At 44.6% G+C, this 19,287-nt stretch overlaps 1 protein-coding gene across 4 annotated transcripts in view; it reads right to left on the bottom strand.

Moving 5' to 3' along the window:
- Positions 1–6,828: 6,828 nt before the first annotated feature.
- The window catches only part of BACH2 (BTB domain and CNC homolog 2), a 322,647-nt gene continuing 310,188 nt past the window's right edge, over positions 6,829–19,287 (bottom strand). For all 4 annotated transcript variants that reach the window (XM_058566621.1, XM_058566622.1, XM_058566620.1 and 1 more), the window contains 2 exons: positions 11,218–11,424; positions 6,829–7,356 (listed from right to left, as the gene is read on the bottom strand). In XM_058566621.1, the coding sequence (XP_058422604.1) occupies positions 6,874–7,356; positions 11,218–11,424 (690 nt within the window). In that variant the 3' untranslated portion in view covers positions 6,829–6,873. The remainder of the gene's footprint in view (positions 7,357–11,217; positions 11,425–19,287) is intronic.

The raw sequence follows: 19,287 nt of genomic DNA, 5'->3' as shown, positions 1-19,287 counted from the left end.
TGAAGGTGCAAGTGACCATCAGTTCTAAATGACCGGGTTTCCTACGGAAAATTTTGGGACTATGACACCTGTTTTTCCCAGAATGGACTGAATAGTGTCATTTCTGTATTTTACCTCTCACACCTAAAATGTTATGACCGTGATGTTTTCAGAACAGCGCCCATTTGCCAACCCCATTATACGCTCCTGGAAGCCCTCCTCGACTCGGGAGGGTGTGCGTGGAGACTCGCCCCAGAGAGTAAATTATTTCAGCAACTTTGTTTTCCCGTCTGGTAGATGGGCTGCGGCCATGCATTTCTTGAAACTCAGCTCTCGGCAGCACTGCACCCTCTGGACATAATGTGATTTCACTCTTTTTTGTGTGTGTGAGGCAGATCAGCCCTGAGCTAACATCCATGCCAATCCTCCTCTTTTTTGCTGAGGAAGACTGGCCCTGGGCTAACATCCATGCCCATCTTCCTCCACTTTATATGGGATGCTGCCACAGCATGGCCTGACAAGCAGTGCATCGGTGAGCGCCTGGGATCCGAACCTGGGCCGCCAGCAGCAGAGCACGCGCACTTAACCGCTACACCACAGGGCCGGCCCTGAATTCACTCTTTACAGCCTCACTGACAGCTCAGCCAGACGGCTCCTGAGTCCAGTGTTACTCACGGTCATCTGGACTGCCCACCATTCAGTATCTTGTTTTCCCTTTACATCAAAATCCAAGACTCAAATTACCCAATATACTTTTCTGGTTTAACTGTATTTCCTCCCTAACCACAATTCTAAACTCTTTGCCCTGCACTTCGTTGTATCTTGGTGTTGGTTTAATGCCCTTTCCCCCGTTTACTTTCATTTAGATTTTTGTTTTAAATTAATCACTTTAAGATAATTGTAGAGTCACACACTGTTATAAGAAATTATTGTTCACCGAGCTTCCCCCAATGGTGACATTTTGCATAGCTATCGTGCACTATCATCAGAACCAGGAAACTGGGTTTAATGCCTTTTCTCTACTCTCAGAGGCACTAGGGATTTTTAAAATGCAGAGTTCAGGAATCACAGTAGCATTATCACATGTTTTAGATTTCTAATCAGATAAATCAGGTAGCAGGTAAGGGTCCAAACTAGAGGAAGAGACATGGCTTCTCTGGGAGAACAGATTTCCTAAGGCCCTCGGCTCTGTAACCTGTAACACAGGGATTGGAGGCAGAGAAAATCAGTTTACAATGCATAATGATATGTCTTTATTTCATCAACAGAAATGGTGTCTAGACAAAATTCAGTTAACACTAGCAATTCAACTGACTGAAAATTTTTTTTTGCACAATAGTGTATTTACAATGAGTAAATGAAGTTTCAATTCATTAGTTCATAGCAATGCTTTTTTTCCCCAAAAAGGTAAAAATTCTTAGTTACAGAGAATAAGCATCAACAGCCATTTCATTTTTACAATAAAAACCACAAGAAAAACCACAATCACTTAGAAAAAAAAGACAAGCCTAAGAACTAGTACAATAAAATGATGCATTGAATTAAGTTACATTAATCGCATAGAATCTGTGTAAAAAGTATGTAGAAAAACACCTGATGTAACCTGTTACAGTCGTTGACCAGTTATGAGAGGTACAGAGGGTTATACAGGTAGATATGTGTGAAACTGTCCGTATTGTTCAACCTGGGGAGGAAGAGAGGAGGGCTGCAGCCCCTTGCATACACTGAGAAGACCCTGTTTTGAATATGGCCTCTGGAGTTAGTTTGTAAGGCATTTATTAGAGGTGCACTTGCATCAGACTGGTTCTGGAACAAATTCTCACAGGCCCTTCTGGCCACACAAGCAAAGGTGGTGCTTGCCTTGCAAGGCTCACCGCGTGTAACCAGCACCCAAAGCTCCCAGATGCATCTGGAATCTTCCTCATCACTCAGTGGAAGTGGCAGGTCTCTTAGAGCGTGAATGGGCATGCCAGCATTCACACATGCAAAATGCATTGTTAGGACTCAAGTGGAGGTCATCCCTCTGCCTCCAGACATGTTTTGGTAGAAGACTTAGCATCAATCTGTAGGAAAACCCCTCTTTTTCCAAGTCCCTTCACTGTTTCCTGATAAACATGTCCACCATCCCCACGGGAGCATTTGGCACTGAATGCGAGTCTACCTGAAATGAATGGTCTCGGTGCACTTCTGCTTCTAAGGAGAGCCACTGTTTTATCTGAGGTCAATAAATTGGAATGAAAATGAAAGTCAAAGTTGCTTATCCATTGCTTGAGAGCAAAACGCATACACCACGTCACAACATTAAATCAAAGCTACGAAAGTGGGCCTCTGCAACCAAGTGGGTATTCTTCACAAAATGGCAGCATCATTTCATATTACAATTAAAATGCACTGATATCCATTTGATATAAATATTATCTCCCAGGGAGGAGTGTAGGAAAATACTATACACTTTTCTTTGCAAGAAATGATTTTGCACCGTCAGTTGAATAATTTATCCTCAATCTGCCACAAAGTCTTTTCTATGTACAGACACTATTTGCACACACTATTTGTGTACAAATATCTTCTATTCTACAGCATCAATCTTTGATGCCTGGTCATGAGATGGCTCGGGTGGAATTGAAAACAGACAGCTTGAACACAGAACGCCTCCACGCACACGGACTTCCTGCACGAATAACCAACTCCACACAGGGCACTGCGCTGTGAACTGACTTGGCAGAAACTGAACCTACAACAAAATCCTTGATTTGGGGAAGGAACACTAACTCATCATACAGTGAACAGCTTTATTCTTAAAAAAGAAAAAAAAAATTATGTTCCTTAGTCTATTTACAGTGATTTGAGGACAAAACTTGATTCTTGCTCCTTCTAGGTCTGCAACTCCTTCAAAACTCTAAGCAATAGTGGACAGTTTGAAGTCGTTTATGAAGCAGCTCCTACTTTAAATGGGGTATAATGTACAGAACTAGATAGCCAGGTAGGGGTTTGAAAGAGCTTTGCAGGCTTCCTCATTTTGAGAGGATTCTGCCACTCCATAGCACACGGAGCAGCTCGTAGGGGCAGGACTTGACGGTTTCTTAAAAGGCTTATAATTTTATTTGTTTCTTCTTCTTCTTTAATGGCAATCATAAAGTATTAAAAGAGAAAGTGAAGGCTTAGACCTCCTGACAATGGCACTGCACGTCACGCTGTGCCCCCTGACTTTCAGCCGTCCTCTCATGTAAGTCCTGGAGCTGGTCCCTCCCTCCTTTGTAAGGAGAAGGGGCAGCTGGCATACCAATCACTAGCCTTTCTTTACTTCCTTGAGAAAGCAACACAAGGATTAAATCCCAAATCATAGTGCATCTTAAAAGCAGCATACCTTTAGAAAGACAGTTAATAAATTACTTGTATTATATACAAAATAACGTTTCTCCTGCAGCATCACCTCTGACGCCTGAGTCATTGTTAGGAAACCCGGAAGAGAAGTAGCAGGTCGGCCTAGGAACTTTGCCAGCTCTTTTTGTTTGTTTTTGCAACTATTTTGTTCCAGAATCAGTATGTCATGAAGTTCGCTTTTATTCAAGGCACCCCCAGATAACGCAGCGAGACAGACACATACAGGAAAGCACTCACCTGCCTGAAGCCTGACCAACCTGAATGAAGGGAGGTTGTCTGGAGACACAAGCAGAACAAAGGCAGATCCATGGGGAGGACTAGATTCAGGAGGGTGTTAACTAGCCCAGGGCCACTTCCACTGTCCCCGTCCCTATAAGCCATGCTACCCTGGCCACTTGGAGACTCCTAAACAGTTCATGATTGGAGGGTCCTTTATTTTTTGTAAGAAGGGACCCTTAAACACACAACTAAATGTCACCCTGCATTGCGAACACTATTCCTTGCTGTTAATTGTTTTTCTTTTTCATAAAAGATGTGGGCTTCGCCAGTGGATCCCAGAGAAACGAGGTGGGCTCCCACTGAGACCATTTGGATTCTGGCCCCCAGCTAGTCCTCCTTTTGAATCAACCCAGAAATAATTTTGACAAACACATGGTTCAGAGTAGTAGAGACACAGACATGTCACATAAACAATTGCACAAAGGCAGTCGCTGTTCTTGGTGGACAGTGAACAAAATAACAACTTGTTAAAAATCTCTCAGAAGTCGAAAGACAGTTTTTTGAGCGGTGTTTTTAACCAGTTCCCACGGCAGGGGTTCGGTAGGGGAAGAGGAAGAAAAGCAAGGTGGGGGGTGGCGGGAGGAGGATGTGGGCTGAGTTAGCGTGGAGAGAAATACAGAGACCCCTCCCCACCCGGAAACGGCTGCCGGGCAGGTGTGTGGTGACCGAACGACAGAGGGGGGACCGGACGGAATGTGGTCAAGACTACCAGTTGCACATGAGTTGTCACCAGGGTAAATCACGCCAACAAGCGGGTTTGGACCTGGTCACGATACGAGCAGAAAACATTCGTTTTTTTCAAAAAAGAGGTCACTTAAAAAAGGCAACAAGAGAGTTAAAAACAAAATGCTGTTAGCTGACTCCACCACCACAACACATACCTGTGGGTGCGATACGTGATTCACCTTGAGTTTAAATTCGAGCTGTCACCGGTTTTCCACAAAGGCCAACCTCACGGTGAAGCACAGAACCGTTCTACTAGGCGGAGAAATTCCAACAACCGGAATAAAAATGGTAGCTCTAACTCAGAGCTTGATCAAAATCTGTCTCAGACAGGCGCACACACACACACACACACACACACACACACACGAGAAAGAACAAAAACCCAGAGGCAGGTTTTAAAAGTGGAACTATTTTAAAAGAAAAGCCTTTTAAAAAAAAAATCCTACCGCTTGATCCAACAAATTTCTGGCATTCATACATATTTAAACATTTAGCGCTAATATTTGTACAGAAAAAAGTTAATAATACTAAAACATATGTTACTATGATTTCACTTTTCGCCTACATCATATACTAATTTCCCCTTTTACATGCAGCTTTAATATTGTCCAAACAATGGCACAAATAAAGAAACGAAGTCAACCATCTAGTCCCCACTGCCCACCACCCCATCCCCACATCAAACCATTCATCTGGGACTCTTCCCCCAAGCCAGGCTGGAGGGCCCACAGGAGGGAGGGAGCCCGACTCCTCCTCCTCTGCGGCTGGGGCACACCTTCCTGTAAACGTGGCCAGGGGCCAACACGCCCCCAGAGCCAAGGGAAGCTGCTCTGTGGGTTGCAAGCCAACCAGTTTTGCAGCAAGAGAAGAAAATTATCAGGTGAGGGTAGGTGTGTGTGTGGTCGGGGTGGGGGGCAGGGAGGGCTCCTGGCCATATTGTGTCCAAAGCCTCAGAATGAAATCTGCCTTTGGATAAGAGACTGGTGGAAAAACCTCAGAATTCAACTCAAACCATTTGGAGAAGGAAAGCAGAAATGTTTTTGCCTGTGCCAAGGAGAGACCTCAGGCTCACATCTGCCCTGCTCTCTCCTACTCTGGGCGAGCTGACGGCCACTAAGAGGCAGGACCCCGGGGCTGCCATTCAAATCCCCTCAGGTGAGATGTCCTGGGAGGCTGGCCCTGGGCAGGGAAGCTGAGTGGCTGGGCAGCCAAGTCCTTCAAAGGAGAAGGTTCTATAGCACTACACTTCCAGGAGCAAGCAGAGGCCTGAGGAAGTGTTGAAATGAATGGGACTTACTCCCCGCGTGAGCAAACGGTTCTAACTTGATTTCTAGGAGCCAATGCCTGCTGAGTTCTGGTATAAAATCATGAATTCCTGCTGTTTTGATGCGCTTTCGAGTGAGATGTCCAAACTCTCTCCCCACTTAGGAATCTGAACATCCAGCATCAACTCTGAACTCGCTATCTGCATTTCAACTCTGCTCAGGGAAGAGCGGGGAGGAGGTGAGATAGAAAAATATTCAAGCAGTTTATTGTCTATACATCCTAGGATGAATTCATTATTTGGCAAGATTGTTTTTCCTACATAATTATCACCTGAGTGCTTTTTAATTAGCTAAAATGTTTTACTTTTTAACTAAAAGCAAAGAATATACAGTATACTTGAGCTATACTGAAGTTACAACTTCATTTACGAAAATAGGTTTGACCCAAAACTCAGTGCAAGTGGCAAAGTTGACCATGACTGTACAGTATCTGCGAGAAAAACACAAACCCACAATACTCAAATGACACCATTGGATGGTGCCCAAATCAAACCAAACAAAAAAAGGTCTGAAATAAAACCTCAAAAAAAACCTTCCAACATTGAATTCTGTTCATAAATAAGTACAAATTGAAATCGAACCGTGAAGCAAGAAAAATGACCATGTTAACAGTTACCAAACTAGTTCTGGCCTCAGAGACAAAAGAAGAGGAATGTTGAAACTGTTTGTCAATGAGAAATGAAGTTTCCAGTTTCAGGATGAGAAAATTGAGGCATGCAGGACTTTTGCATATGGAGAGATATATATATTTTATATATATATTATATATAATATGTACAGTCTAGCTATAAAACTTTCATGTGTATAGAAGCTGTCTTCAATGAAAAAAATTGAACATTCAGAAGAAATTCCTGAGATAGGGTTTGTGACATGGGCCACTGAGAAAAAAAATCCGTGGTTGGGTCCTAGAGGTGTTATAGTCTATCCCTGTTAAGACTGAAATTAACCCACAGACAGACAGTATCGTCACTGTTGTCTTTCCTTGCCTGGGCAAGGGGTAGCACCATTGTGAAGGTAACTATTTATCACTCCTGCTTGAAGAGAGGAGGGAATACTTAGAAACAGTATTGCTGCTAAGACCTCTGTAGTGTGCACCAAATTCCTTCTTGGTTCTTCCAGACAACAGACAAACAGAACACCTGGGTGGGGAGGTGTGAGAAGTGGGAGGCAGGTCGAGTCCCTAGGTGTAGTCTTTCCTGGGCTGTTCGTCAGTTGTACACTTGTCAGTCATTTCCTGGCAGAAGTCCACAGTCACCGTCTGGCTCCTGGGTTCAAGGGGAGGTCCTCTCTCTGAGAAGGTTCCAGGGTCAGTGCCTTCCAGCCTCTTCCCAGACGTACAATTCTCCGAGGCGTTGCTGGGGGCCCAGGGCGGCCCGGGGGGAGCTGCGCCCTGCTCCAAGCAGCAGGGCATGCCGTCCCCCACCGCACACTGGGAGGCAGCAAGGGTCTGCTCACCGCCCAAGGGCGCAGGGTTAATACTGGAGGCTGTGGGGAGACCCACGGGTCTGAGGACAGGGCAGTACCGATGCAGGGCCTGGATCTGCTCGGGGCTCTGGATATCTCGGCAGACTTCCTGGGAGAGGCAGGAGAAATTGTCCAACAGCTCCCCCATGCACGCTTTTAGCTGATTCCTCTCTGACAACAGCTTCTCTTTCTCACACACCTGGACAACAGAGGAAAAAGAGAAGGCCTGGTCAAGCTTGAATCGGAGGACACAAGACTTCGTTTCTAGGAGTTTTCCAACCTTTGTTTTTGCATCCATTATAGTGTAACTTATGAATGAGCAGGTCAGGATCTAGAAACTTAAAAAATATATATCCAGGGAGCCTGGACACATACTTCTGCCAAGTATCCCGTCTGGAAGCAGATGTGCCACTGACTCTGGCACCTGCTTTGTGGCATCTCTTCATCCCTCTCTGAGGCCCGGCCAAGCGACCGGCAAAATCACCACCAACCAGAAAACGGGAGGGAGTCAAGGTTCCAGTTCCCTGAAATTTTGGGGTTTGCAGAGAATCAACTGGAAAACTCTCAGTCCCAAACTCTGTAGTTGAAAATCTCCCCAAAGTGTATTAGGTTGCCATTTTTGAAGGTTAAAAATAATAAACCAATTCCAACTAGATGACATTCTGGAAAAAGGCAAAACTATGGAGACAGTAAAAAGATCAGTGGTTGCCAGGGGTTCAGGGGCCGGCAGGGATGAATAGGTGAAGCACAGAGGATTTTTTTTTTTTTTTGAGGAAGATTGGCCTTGTGCTAACATCTGTTGCCAATCTTCCTCTTTTTCTTTTTTTCTCCCCAAAGTTCCAGTACCTAGTTGTATATCACAGTTGTAGAGTTGTAGCTCTTCTATGTGGGATGCCGCCTCAGCAGGGTTTGATGAGCGGTGAGTAGGTCGGCACCCAGGATCTCAACCGGTGAACCCTGGGTGGCCAAAGCAGAATGTGCGAACCTAACCCCTACGCCACTGGGCCAGCCCCAGCACAGAGAATTTTTAGGGCAGTGACACTACTCTGTGTGATACTATAATGGTGGATACATGTCATTATACGTTTGTCCAAATCCATAGAATGTACAACACCAAGAGTGAACCCCAATGTAAATAATAGACTGTGGGTGATGATGTGTTCATGGAGGTTCATCAATTGTACCAAATGTCCCACGCTGGTGGGGGATGTTGATAATGGGGGAGGCTGTGCATATGTGGGGGCAGGGGGCATATGGGAACTCTGTATTTTCCATTCTATTTTGTGTGAACCTAGAACTTCTCTAAAAACGAAAGTCTATTAAAAAAAAAACAATGAAAATTAAAAAAAAAAAAAATTGACCATCAGCAATTTCATATGGTCGACCCAAAGTCCGCAGGCTCTGTGGCCTTTGTAGCAGATGGACTGAACACAACGCTCCTCTTCAGGAGAGCTGGGGACTGTACAGTGAGCCCTGAGCACCGACTCCCTCTGGACACAGAAAGGGCAGACAGAGCGTGGACACTGAGCCCTAGTGAACCAGCCAAGGTTCTGAGATGTTTTCCTTAAAGAAAAACCCACGTAAGCTGTCGTATTACTAAAACTCATCACCCCATCAGAGAGATGAATTTAGCCCCTGAGGGGAGACTGATTACGGTTCTACATAACTATTTGTGTGAGGAGAGAAGATGAGGAGGCTCCATGAGGCGCACACAATGAAATGGATGAAGAAACTGGACACCTGAAGCAGTGTGACGTGAGTCCTCACCAACCCTCTGCAAGGGTGAGCAGGAGGGGTGAGGAGAGGATGGGGGAGAAAATGAGGAGGGGGGAGAGAAGCAAACATATGACACGGGGGTCTCCTACATGAGAGCTGCACGCCCCATAACACGAATGCAATCTGGCAGGCAGCGTGGGCATGTGTGTCAGAGACAGACATTTACATGGGGAAAGGGCACCTGCTAAAATATTTATAAATTTATCAAGAAAACATGTTTTAAAAATGAAAAATAAGCAGATGTACAAGTGCAACTCGAGAGAAATACATTATGCAAGTTTGTAAAAGCTGAGTGGTGTGCTGGAGACGGCGTGGGAGTAGGGAGTGAGTGTGCGCATGCTGGGGACTTGCAGGGTGGCATCAGCCAGCCCCCGCCTGCCAGCACCATCCTTGCCACTCAGACCAGGCGAATGGGCACAGTACCCCAGCTGCAGGGTGGCGGGTAAAAAACAAAACACATCCGGGAAGTCTCCTTGGGGGAAAAAAAAATCTGACACTCGTGGCTGTGCAACCTAGACCTCCTTCCCTGTGACCTGGAAGTCTGCAAAGTGAGAGGAACACTGTCCATTCCCAGGAGGGGAATCTCAGTCTCAATTCTACCACATCATCTCGGCCAAGCCATTGACCCTTCCATGCCTACTGATCTGCAAAACGTTCCGGGCCACTTTCTAGGGGGAAGAAAATGAAGTGCTGTGTGTGACAGTGTTTTGGCTCTCTGCAGGAAAGGCTGTATAAATCAAGGCCTTGGTTAAAAGCATGAGGCTCTAAGTCCCAGACATACATTGATGAGCTTGTGAAACACAGCATATTATTTAAGGGGTTTCCAAAAAAGTTGGGGGAGAACCAGGAGATGCCCTCTTGGGCAAGTGAACAATACCAGCAACGTGCTTTAGATACTTGCCTGGTGTATGGCTTAGACTTTCTTATTTGTTCAGTATGACAAAATTACACAGAGAAGAATCCAATTACAAAAATCAGGCAGTTCTCAAATACGGCAATTAGAGTTGTTCTACTACCTGAAGAGGAGCGCAGCGCTGGAATCACCACAGACACGCGCCTAAGGCCCTGACGACTTGCACCCGGTGGGCTCAGCCTGCCTGCCTACTGAAGCCCTGCAGGCTTTCAGAAGACCCACTCGCCAGCAGCAGTGTCTTGCTCCTTATGTGGCTTAAATTAAAAATGTTTGTTGTTGTTGTTAAAATAACATTAAAGAAAAATTTGAAAGAAAGAAGGAATTCATAATCTCACGACCCAGTCACAATTTCCAATAAATTTCAGGGCAGCAGACATTTCTTGAGAGGCGTCAATGGGCCTGCACTGGAGGTTCCGAGATGATCAAGACACTGTCTTTGTCCTGAGGAACCTACGGTCCAGCGCCAGGGGCTGGGCAGACAGACAGACACACAGATAATGCAAGACTAACGTGATAAGCATGAAGCCAGAGGTCAGATCGGGGCTCCAGGGGCAGGTGCTCAGCCTCACGGGGGCCTCTGGAAAGGGGCTTCCTGGAGAGGTGACATTAACCTGACTCTTAAAAGAACAAAGGACGCAGTTAGAGAAGAAACAGTCGAGGAATGTCCAGGGTAGAGGGGAAACAGCAGAGGCACAAGCCCAGAGGTATAAACAGCGGGGGATGGGGGGGGGAGTACAGACAGTGGGATTTTATAAGGAGTGCAGTTCTAGGAAGGGAGTGGAAGATGACGCTGGAGGGCAGCTACAGACTGAATCACGGAGAGCACGCTGGGTCTTGCTAAGGAACTTGGGCTTTATTTTGTAGGTATGGGAGCCACTGAACATGAGCAGATTTTCCCTGCTTGGTGGGTATTAACTAAATTAAAAAAAAAAAGACCCTGAGGTCTGGGACTACCTTGATAACAGGTAACATGTACTCATGCTTTTCAAACTTATCTTATCTTGCTCTTAGGTTCTCATCAGGACAGTGGCTTACCATGAGGCTAAGGATTGCCACATGTAGTCTGAGGACCCAAAATCAGATTATGACCACATTAGGTGGCCTCCTTCCTCTTCAGCCTGATCCACACACGGCACCTGAGATGACTTTCCACTACCGGGCCAGCAGAAAGATGGAGCTCAACAAGGTTGAGCTGGATACATAGAGGATACATATAGGACAGTTCTTTTAAACAAGTTGAGAAACTTCTTTAAAAATAAACCCAACTTCCCTGAATGGTGACCCCTCTCTACTTCTCCAGCCTTCACTACCGCAACTTTGCATCAGTCCTGGGTATTCAGGTTGTTGATTGCAACGGACAGGTCAACTCACCAGTTTGCGGATTTCACATTCTAAATTCTGAATACAGTCCAGTTTCCTCTTGCGGCAGCGCTGGGCCGCGATGCGGTTCTTGCTGCGCCGTCGGACGTCGTGAATGAACTCTAACTGTTCTGAGGTTAGCTTGTGCATCTTAATCATCATCTGGAAATCATTCCTTGGAAGATCTGTGATTTGATCTACAGGAAAGGGAAGTTTGACCTGAAACCAAGAGTAACAGAATATGATTATGGCAGCTGGATTTTCGTTTTAATTCTGGCAGATAGAACATCAAAAAATGGTAAAACCTCCTTTTAAAGATGACCAAGTAATATGGAAACTACTGAAAGCAAGCAGTGATTAATTCTTTCCTGTTTCAGATATAAATAAGATGTAATACTCAGATAATCAAAGAGAACATGAACACACAAATTATAATGTCATTATCATTCCTGAGATTTTTGAAGCAAAAGGCATGGAAAATATTGGAAAATGTATAATCTTCTATATAGCTATATTGCCACAGCACCTTTGTAAGAGGGGCTCTATAGCTAGTTGAAACCTACTTCCATAAGACAAATAGTCTCAACTCAATAAGATAATTTATAGACAGATATCATTTAAGGAATTATCTAAAACACTTGAATGAAGAGAGCATGGCACACCTGGAAGATGCTGGAAAGACAGAGCAATCAGCATGATTCTTGGTTACAACAGCCTAAGGGAGACACAGGGAGATAACCTGGACAGGCTACACCAGTGTAGACTAGGAGTCAGAACTGAGCTGTAGTCTTTCCCACCAGACATGAAACCTCAGGCTAGTCACCCCACTTCTCTGAGCCTCAATTTCCTCACCTGCAAAATGGAGTGTGCTTTTTAGCTGCACAGTGCTAGACAAGTGTTAGGCACTTTGGCAGACTGTATTCTCCAAAAATACAAGTCATCTCATTTCACATTTTCTTTTACAACATGATGTTGACCTTCCTCTATCAAGAGGTGGGATACACATTCCTGCCTCTTGACCAATACGATGCAGTGGGAGTAATGGTGTGTAACCTCTCAGGCTAGGTCATAAAAGGGGTTGCAGCTTCCTCTTAGGCCTCTCAGATTGCTCTCTCTGGAGGAAACCAGCTGCCACGCTTCAAGGACACTAAAGTAGCCTTGTGGAGAGGCCCATGTAGAAAAGAACTGAGGCCCTCAGCCAACAACCAGCATCCCCTTGCCAGTCATGTGAATGAGTCACCCTGGATGTGGATTCTCTGGGCCCAGGCAAACTTTCAGATGATTGAAGCCCCACCAATATCTGACTTCAGCTTCATGAGATATCCCGAGCCAGAAGTGCTCAGATGGGCCACTCCTGAATTCCTGACCGACAGGAACCGGGAGAGATGTTAAATGATTATCGTTGCTTTAAGCCATGAAGTTTTGGGGTGATCTGTTACGCAGCCATAGATAACTGATGCAGATACTATTACCAGCAAGATTCCTACTTTCAAAGTCTTGACAAATCAAGGCAAATAAGTTTTATCCAAGGAGAGGACACTAGTCTCTTAACAGATGAATCTGTGTCCCCCTTATATCCTGTTAAATGCTTGCCTACAACCCCGTGGTGGTTTGACATATTTCTTAGGAACCATGGCTCTCTAGGGCCTCCTCAGCATCCATGAGGTGACACAACAATGAGAACACAGGCCTGCACCTTCCAGCAGTGGGTCACTACCCTCTCCAAGACCCTCACTGATGACGCAGGGACTTCAGGGTTCAGTTCTGCTCCTGTTTCAGGAGCTCCTGAAAACGAAGGCTGTGTTTGCTTGGCCAAGAGATACAGTGTTTCCCAGCTCAGATAGCCTAATTCTTGCTTTCAGTAGCGTCTGCTTCCGATGGACCAGCAGATGGCACTACAAACCCAGACTTTCTTCAAGCGCCCGCCCAGCGCTGTCCAACACAAACACCACCAGCTGCGGACGTGCTTTTACATTTTCTAGTAGCCACGTTAAACGTGAAAAGAAACAGGTGAAATTAATTTTAGTAATATATTTAATTTACCCCAACATATCCAAAATATTTTCAACATGTAGTTAATATAAAAATTATTGAGATTTTTTTTGGTATTAAAATTTCAAAATCCGAGGCTCATTTTATACTTCCAGCACATCACAATTTGGACCAGCCACATTTATAGGGCTCAACAGCCACGTGTGGCGTGTGGTGGCTGCACTGGACAGCACAGCTGTGAACTTGAGTAACCAGAAGAACAGATGGGTAGGTCCAGGTTTAACTGATCAAAATATTTTTGGGTGAAGAAACCAACCTCTCGTTAATATTCAGAAGCTGCAGTGTTCTGTTTGTGTGGTTCAGGGGAGTGAGGTGAAGATATTTTATCCTGACCTCAGGCTTTTTCTTTGGTTGCATCAGATGCCACAGACATGAGTCCAGATCCCGACATCTGTGGCTAGTTAATCCTGATGCACAAAGGCAATCACACTAAGGGATCACTTGACTTTTCTGTGGCTGGATGCAATTGCTCTGTCGGGTTGCTTCACAGCTCCGAGCCTGCTAGACGTGGCATTTGCTGAAGGCCCCCAGTGGGTGCTCTGATTCAACTTCCACATGGTGAATTCTGTCCCATGACACCTGTAACATTTTGGCCCAAAAGAGCAAAACTGCAACGGTGCACACGACACCACTCTCCGCTCAGCCCTGCTCTGACTGCTAAAGACGGGCCGCCAGGACAAACAGCTCCTTGTTACGGGCCCGGGGAAGGGCTTTGTCCATGGGGCTGTGTTTGCACAGGGCTTATAATGATATGAAAGAATGTTTGATTTCCCTTTTATACCCTTGGGATAACACACAGACGCTCAGATCCTGGACGGTGCCTCAATGACACAGAGGTCTGTCTGTGGGAGACACGGATGTCTCCCCACCAGGCAGAAGCCTTGTTTGCACAGCAGAGGTTGCAGCTTTTCTAGGCCTGGTGGAGTCTCCTCCTCTGCTGACAACAAAGCGATTTGTTTCTGCTCTAACTTGTGTTTACTTATTTCCAGAAAATATATACCTAGAGTTCAGGCCACAGAGAAAGTCAAAAGGCCTTCTATACCAAGAGCTACTGCATTTAAAATCATCCAGAATATAAAACACTAGGGAAACAGGACAGAGGTTGACAGGGAAGAGGAAAAATCAACAACACCAGTTTCAAAGTCCTTGAAGCAAAAGGCCATATAAAATTTCAGCAGAGCTGTTGCAACTCCAGCTGCTTTTTAAAGAGGTCAAAGGAAAACAAAATAGTCAGCTATAGACTTTCTTCCACGTGAAAAAAAAACAAAACCCAACCACTCTTGTTTCTTTTTAAAAGGCTCTGTTCGCCATCTAGCCAGGGAGAACTGACATGGACTACCAAGAGGGAAGTCCTGGAAGTTCTTGGAAAGGCACAGCGGTAACTTCACCACAGCTATTTGCTATTTTCAGAGTAGTAAGTTCCAAGCCAATGGGCATCTTCCCTGGAGATAAACGGCAACCACTGACCCCCACGTGGAGCTGGCAGAATATTCCATTCTCAGGCTCGTAGGCACCCAAACACTCCCCAAACGGGGCTCAAAAGTCAGCTAATGAGATTTGGCCTTGGAAAGTTGAGACTCATTGAGAAGGCTGACGTTCTCCCTTTCTTCTGGTGAATTCTTACAACCCAAATAGGCCCAATAGGGCTTACCATCTTAATTTATTGTTCCTCCACACCCTTATTCTTCCAGGATTTTACTTCTCAGCAGTGGTTTGGTTTTCATTCACTGGGCCCTCAAAAATAGTGCAGAACACCCAACTTGACAAGATGAAGCGTCCTGCCAACTACCACGAGCACCTGTCTGAACGGCCGGCCGGCAGCTAATTCAGCAGACCACACACAGATGAGGCTAAGCGGCTAAAGGAGGTAAGGCCAAGGAGGCAGCAGAGGAGGGGAAGGGCCTGTGGGACGGAGGGCACTGATTTCTCCGTGGGCCCGAGGCGGCCGCACAGGGGCTGCCCCCTCTTTGGGTCTCAGTAGAGATTCCGCAAGTCAGGAGCAGCCGCTGAGTCAGCAAGGCCAGGGCCCAACAGGGCAGCCCGGGCCAGGGGCTACAGCTTGTGTAATCCGTTCCTGTTGACTTTGCCCAGCCCCATAAGGCGCTCACTCTTCTCTTCCCTCTGGAGCACAACAGGAGCAACAGGACAGAGGATGCAATTTTTAGCCCAGCACCTGCACTGGCTGGCTAAGCAGTGACCAAAGGTGGGGTCAGAGCATCGGGGGCTCCAGCTCTCGTGCAGTCAGTGAAACGAGTGGTCCCTGCAGTGTGCCGAGGGACTTCGGGCCCCAGGGGCTGGCATAAGGTGGGAGGAAGCTGTGACACCTGAAGGGTGAATGACTCCTGAACATTCCTCCCCGAGGGCCTGACCAGGGGCTGCCGCCTGGACCCCTGGGTGCCAGTGCTTCCTTCTCACCAAACAGAAATTAGCTGTTCCCCTTCTCTCCCCTGCCAACAACCACCCCAGTTCTGCGGCCAAAACCACATCCCCTTTCTTCCAGTTAAAGAAAAATGTCATTTAAAAAATTATATGAGAAATATAACCTCTTGCAGAAAATTCAAATATGAGACAAAAGAGGGGAAAAAAATTCCCACCCCCAAATGATGACTCTTGCTCTGGCGGACTTTCCTGGGATCTTGGTTTTCTCTGTATATTTTTTACAGGGTGGGAACCAGACGCACTACAGCTGCCTCACCTCACGTTAGTTACCTTAACCCACCTCACGTGCCTGGTATTGCTGGTTTGCCGGATGGGGCTATTGGAGAAGCAAGAGAGATGTGAATGTTGTAGAGAAAGCTGAAAACAAGCATCTATTTCCTCTAGAAATCCCACTGGAAGCTGGTTAGTGAATCTTTTTTCCTATCTCCTTTCTTGGTTTCACCATCTGATGTTGAACAGAAGCCGCAGGAGTCGAATCATAACTCAGGACCCGGAGGCCCTGATGGTGCAGTCAACTCCCCAAAGCCTTTAACACCTATGCCCTTCAAGACACTCAGATCTCTAAGTTGTCAGGGGAGGAAGCAAGCTGCCCACTGGGCTGATGATTCCAGTGCTGCTGGAACGGGGACAGCAGTGCTAGGCAGATGTCAATGGCAAAATCTCCCCTCCCAGACTAAGAACTGTTTCCTGCACAATTGCACTTCTACTCCCTACTTTCACGGTCCAGTTTCTGGAACAAACACAGGTCACCTGGGATTTAGTTGTGATACTGCAATTAATTAGCTGTGTGATCTCAGGCAAGTCTCTCATTCTCTCCGTCCTGAAGTTGTTCGAGGATCTGTGGGTCAGAGGGAGACAATGCCTGCCCTACTTAGCAAACAGGGTCCCTATGAAGAATAAAATGGGTTAATAGATGGAGAAAGCACTTTGGAAAGTCTGAATTGCCTTATAGATATGAAGTATTAGTTATTATTTCCGTTTATCAGCTCGATCTTTCTTTGTCGCATGGTTTCTCCTTCCAGACATACAGCATGCTTTGGAGTTCCAGATGCTAACAATGTCTTTCTAGACAACACAAAACATTGTTTAAATTAGAAATATGGCTGACTTCTGTGCTGCCCAGCAAGGTTTTCTTTTTATTAAGCAGACCAATTACAGACACTTTTAAAAAGATGCCTGATTCAACAAACCACAAAAATGACTGTAAAAATTTTACGTACGACATATGTCGGGAAGTTAGTGTTTGGATGGAAGAGTTATTGTCAGACACAGCTCTTCTATAACATTTCAGTGTTTGCTCTGGACCTTATTTCTCCCTGCTCCCACACACATACACAACACACACACACACACACATACACACACTTGCTCTCACACACTTTTATCCCTCTTGACATGAAACATGTTAATTAACCAAGACCAACTAATCAATACTTTTAGCTGTGAAAATATGTCTTTCTAGTGCTTCTTTTCTAAAACCCACAATTAATTAGAAATGCTGTGGTACAAAACCATCTCACCAAGAAGCTTACTACTTGGAAAATGCTTCTGACTTTTCTCTAATTTTCAAATTGTAAAAACGAACCTGTAAACCACAATGAGATAGCACTTCACACCCACTAGAATGGCTATGGTAAAAAAAAATGTACAGTAACAAGTCTCGGTGAGGATGTGGACAAACTGAACTCATATGCTGCTGGTGGGAACACAAAATGGTGCAGTTACCTTAAAAAACAGTCTGGTAGTTCCTTAAAAGGTTAAACATAGAGTTATCATATGATTCAGCAATTCCACTCCTAGGTAGATATTGAAGAGAACTGCAAACATGTCTACAAAACACTTGTACACAAATGCTCACAGCAGCGTTATTGATAATAGCCAAAAAGTGGAAATAACCCAAATGTCCCTCAACTGATGAATGGATCAACAAAATGTGGTATATCTACATACAGTGGAATATTATTCAGCAATAAAAAGGAGTGAAGAACCGATACATGATAAGGTACCCTGTGGGTACATTGCCGGCAAGGATAAACCTTGAAAGCATGCTCAGTGAAAGAAGGCAGATACAAAAGGCCACATATTTTAAGATTCCATCGAAATGAAGTGTCCAAATAGGCAAATCTACAGAGACAGAAGGTAGATTAGTGGTTGCCTGGGGTTAAGGGGAGGGGGCAATGAAGAGTGACTGCTAATGGATATGGGGTTTCTTTTTGGGGTGATGAAATGTTCTGGAAATTAGACATCAGTAATGGTCATACAACTTTGTGAAGCATTAAAAACCATTAAATGGTTCACTTTAACATGGTGAATTTTATGGTATGTGAATTATATCTCAATTAAAACAAACCTATGTGAGACAGACATATAAAATTCAAACATTACAGAAACACATAGAAATAAAACTTTCCCAATATTCTCTCTCTCCAACTTTGCCTATTTTTCTTATTCTCTTTACTGTTTCTATTATTTATATGTTTATTTATGAAGCAAACTAGGACCTTGTAATGCATAGTTTTTGTCACTTTTTTCACTTAATAGGACATGTTCATTTTTTCATTGGAGGTAAGAAAAAAATTCCCAAGTTGACTTTGTAAGTAATACAGCAAACCCGGAAGTCATAAAGGAAAAGACTGATAACTTGATGACATAAAACTTAAATTTTGCTATACAGAAAAGATGCCATAAATAAAAAGACTAGAAGAAAATATAGGCAACATTTATAAGAAAGGGTTAATATTCCTATATTAAAGATTAAGGGTCCTATAAGTTGATTAAAGTCAAACAACACAAAAGAAAAATGGGCAAAGATTTAAACTGGCCAGTCATGGGAAAGGAAATACAAATGGTGAATACACACAAGAAACGATGTCAACCTCATCAGTAGTCATCATTTTTGGCCCATCAGATTGGCAAAAATCAAAAAGATTGGTGACAACTAGTATTGGTGAGAACAGGGGGAAATGGACTTGCATAAATTGCTGCAGGATATGTGAATTGCTACAACCTTTTGGGAAAGTAGTTAGGTAGTACCTAACACATGAGCATAATCTTTAACCCACTTAGGGGACTCTAACCCACAAAAATAAAAGCACTACTGCTAAATATGTTCACAAGAATGTTTACTAATGCAGCAATGTTTATAAGAGGGAAAAAAACTGGAAGCAACTGGAATGGCTATTGATAGGTGATAGCTGAATAAACTGTGATTTACAGAGACCCATGGATATTAAAGAAACAGGCGTGAGCCCTATGTGATTGACCTAGAGGTATGGACACAGCAGATAGCTATGGGAAAAGACCAAGTTGCTGAGTAATTATACAGTAAATGCCATTAAAATAAACCCAATCCCCTAGAGATGTCAATAGATGTTTGTATACTGTTGCAGGCACAGAGAAAGCCTGTTACATTTGGCATGTTAGGGGATGGGTATGCTGTGTTTGATTATTTAAGAAAAGAAAGTAATTTTAAAAAGCTGATAGTTGATGAAGGACAATATTGTGCTAATTGAAGCTTTCTTCAAAGCTGGGAAATAGTTAAAAAGGATGAGAGAAGTCAATGTTGAGATGAGACAGCTAACAGGGTATAAC

The sequence above is a fragment of the Diceros bicornis genome, chromosome 23 (genome assembly GCF_020826845.1).
Source record: "Diceros bicornis minor isolate mBicDic1 chromosome 23, mDicBic1.mat.cur, whole genome shotgun sequence".
Classification (NCBI taxonomy): domain Eukaryota; kingdom Metazoa; phylum Chordata; class Mammalia; order Perissodactyla; family Rhinocerotidae; genus Diceros; species Diceros bicornis.
Note: the sequence above shows the minus strand (reverse complement) of the source record. Positions and strands in the feature narration are given on the sequence as shown.